The sequence below is a fragment of the Ruditapes philippinarum genome, unplaced genomic scaffold (genome assembly GCF_026571515.1).
Source record: "Ruditapes philippinarum isolate M1 unplaced genomic scaffold, ASM2657151v2 ctg15260_1_1_1_1, whole genome shotgun sequence".
Classification (NCBI taxonomy): Eukaryota; Metazoa; Mollusca; class Bivalvia; order Venerida; family Veneridae; genus Ruditapes; species Ruditapes philippinarum.
In genome coordinates, this window is record NW_026863999.1 from 17,227 (window position 1) to 20,613 (window position 3,387).

At 32.8% G+C, this 3,387-nt stretch overlaps 1 protein-coding gene across 1 annotated transcript; it reads right to left on the reverse strand.

Moving 5' to 3' along the window:
* Positions 1 to 574: 574 nt before the first annotated feature.
* On the reverse strand, positions 575 to 3,149 carry LOC132724053 (uncharacterized). The gene is made up of 2 exons (XM_060708860.1): positions 2,605 to 3,149; positions 575 to 927 (listed from the first exon to the last, which is right to left on the reverse strand). Exons 1-2 carry the CDS (start codon positions 2,906 to 2,908, stop codon positions 584 to 586), a joined length of 648 nt encoding a protein of 215 aa, XP_060564843.1. The 5' UTR covers positions 2,909 to 3,149; the 3' UTR covers positions 575 to 583.
* Positions 3,150 to 3,387: the final 238 nt, after the last annotated feature.

Genomic DNA, 3,387 nt, shown 5'->3' on the forward strand with positions numbered 1-3,387 from the left:
TTTTGTGAAATAACAAGAATAAATTCAAAAGTAGTGTAAAGTGAACCCTTCAAATTCAAAATAAATAATATCTTTCAGTGTCGCTAATGAACAATCAAATAGTTATCTTGCAATCTTATTGTTATTGCATTATCTGGTAGCAGTACAAGACCTGTGGCTTGCATCTCCCGTCTACTGAATAAAAGTTTACATGATTAATGCATAACCTCTTTTATGCATGAATGCATGCAAAAAGAAATCTGGAAAACATCAGACGGTTTGATTGAATCTTTTCCCAAATTGTAATGAACTCTTCCCCTTAGCGATATTCAATCTTCAGCACTTAGTGTGCCCCAACAGACCTGAAAAGTATAACTACTGACAAAGAGAACGGCACAACTTTATACAGCTGCTAAACGACATTTAACACCTGTTGTTATAAAGTGTAAAAAGTGTGTAAAGTGTTATTTAACAACCAACATGAACATAATATTATTGTCATTTAAAACCTTTCTATTGGCCAGGTGAAAACTCATACATACCAATTAATACTTTGAAATCGTTTTAAATACAAAGAAATATGTATCATCTCCTTATTTGTGATTTAATCGTTACAAAGACGAAACAATTGAGTAGAACACACAATAACAAATAAAACACTACTACAGTTTATCAATTTTGATTCATTCTTCTTTTTATCCCCCACACAATTTCTTTGATAATAGTCTATAAGCGGGAAGTTCAGATATGCATCTGGATGTGACAAAGGAGTAATTTCCACTATCTGACAAAGTTTTCTATCGTTATAATAGTTGAAGCCTCGACAACTTATCTTGTAAGAGCAAGATGTTTTACAGGTTTTGATCGTCGTTTGTTCCAATATCGGAGAAGTATCCTGAAGCGCTTTGTTTGCGTACTTGTTATATGTTGATCCGTAGTTGACACATTCTGCAAATAATTAAAATGGCATGCGGAATTTAATTATCAATTTTAAGAATAACATTTTTTGAATGCTCTCTGATCTTCGATTGATTTAGATGTCATTGTATTATTGTGAGGTCACGTGTTTTATCATACAGACCTTCCAAACCAAGCTAATATAGTCGGTAAGATACATAATAATGACTATAATCGAGCACTCATAGTTTGATTTCTATTATTATTGTGTCAGAGGTGTTTAATATAACCAATAGTTTTTGTTAAGAGAGTGTTTGTTTATAAATTCCAATAATATCCAAGTATTAAGACATGCTATGAGAGTTATATAGACAGCCGTAAGTCGTGACGTTTTACTATATTATTATCTTTAAATTTAATACTTATAACGTTCCAATAACGAACCCTAGCCCTGCACGAAGCTGTGTAACCGACCGGCGACAGTCAAATAATCTTACCACCGTTCGTTCAAATAAAATTATGCCTAAGAAATTAATTTTATTGTTCTTCTGTAGAAACGAAAAACATGTTTTAATTTTGTAGTAATAATTGATAAAGAACGTATGAATTTCTTATCAAATAAAAACAGCTTGAATGTGAAATAATTTGTGGTAAAGAAAGAAAAATATAATCAAAGTGGTATTTTGACTTTCATACAAAATACATTATAACTAAAGCCGAAACTGTAAAAGCACACACATACACAAAAGATAATATTAAATATGGGCAAGCTATATGACCAAGGTGTAACTGTCTGGAAACTGAAACGGGACATCAAGAAAAAAAATTTAAAAAAAAAGCATTTTTATAAGGCATAATGAGCCTTTTAACCTTTTACCCAATGCGCATATTGCTAAAATGGCCGTTTTCATTGAAAAGCCTCCTGTAACAAGTTCAAACTGCTATGAAACTATGAAAAATGCTTCAATGCTGATGAAACTTGGCACACATGTTGGCTAGACCATAGCCTCTGTAACAGCTTGCTCAATCGTAAATTTCCTGTTACAATGTCAACAGGGGGACGTCTCAAAATGGCCAAAAGTCATTATTTTGCATTGTTTTTTTTCCATCAAAACTGATCTCAAAGTGCTGCAACTTCTCAATGAATTGAGATAGAGTAAAATGCTTTTCAGCGTCGGTTACTAGTTACCCTAAGATCAACCAGAGGCCATTTTTAGCCTGTCACATGTCCAAACTTTTCTTGGCGATGAGGGGGACTCCGCCCCCTTCAAACCCCCCAAACAGAAGGGGGCACATACCCCTTCTGCCAACCCCCTGATGTAACATTTGGATGAGGGATGGCGCCGAAAAAGTGGTCACGTTTTTTTTACAACATTTCTCAAACGAAAAACAGTGTTTGGGGTCTAAATAGGGCATTTTTTTTTACTGTTTGAGGCCTCAAAAGGGGGGAGCCTTCGAAACGCGCTTATATTAGGGAAAAGGTTAAAACAACATAATTGCAAATGATAGCCAATAAAATAATTAATGGTTGTCTTAAATCATTTTTGATCTGTTGACCTCTAATTAATTCTAAAAAAACAATGCCTATATGAAAATAGAGCCAACAATTTCAAAATAAACTATAGCTTACTTGCAAAGAATGAAAACATACTAAATCTTTAAATTCATCTTCATTTGTATGCAGAAATCAGAATTATTTGAATGTATAAATTATCTGTTATGCATTACCAGTTTTCTTGTAATAAGCAAACCCCATCGTAGTATTGCATGTGACGTTAGAAGATAGAATTCCAAGTACACCTTTACAGTATTTCTGTTGCTTGCTATAGAAGAAACCTCCACAATTTGTAACGAGATGACATTTGTTTGCACATTCTTGTACTGTCCTTGATGATCCAAACTCTAAACTGGCTTCTTTTGGACACAGCACATCAAGCAATGTTTCATCCTTGCGATATATGTTAATATCAAAAGATGTCCCTGCAGCTAGCATTACTACTAAAATTTCTAATACGGCTTTTAAATTCATCATTACTCTTAAACTGATTTGTTTTGCTTCACATGTATAAATTCCTGTCTAATTAACACCGTATGAAGTATAACATCAATTGCTTTAATAATACAAATTCAGTAGAGATTTTGTGATAAAGAGATTACCCTTAATATATTTTGCTGTGTTATTGGTCTTAAGAAAGTAACTATTGTTTTAAATGTTCGTTCAAAAATCCACAAATTGTATCAACAGTTTTGTCAATTTATAAAAAGACACCAGATATTCCATACATAACCTATGCATGTTCTTTTCTTTATAACATCGAATTGAAATGTTAATGTTTTATGTGGGATTTCGATATGCAGGCGGGGTTACAATTGTAAGTAACGAATCCGGTGTTTGTCTTCTAATTGCAATTTGTGTTGCAAATTAAAAATTATTTGAATCGATAAAACCACCACAAGCCACAATTAATACATTTAAACACATTTTGTACTCGATTTTAAAGATGCCAATTA

What these genes read in the sequence shown, in the direction of transcription:
- LOC132724053 (XM_060708860.1), bottom strand. Translation starts at nt 2,908, where the DNA reads ATGATGAATTTAAAAGCCGTATTAGAAATTTTAGTAGTAATGCTAGCT. An exon ending in TGCTTATTACAAGAAAACTG is followed by an intron (nt 928 to 2,604) that starts GTAATGCATAAC and finishes AATTATTTGCAG; the next exon opens with AATGTGTCAACTACGGATCA.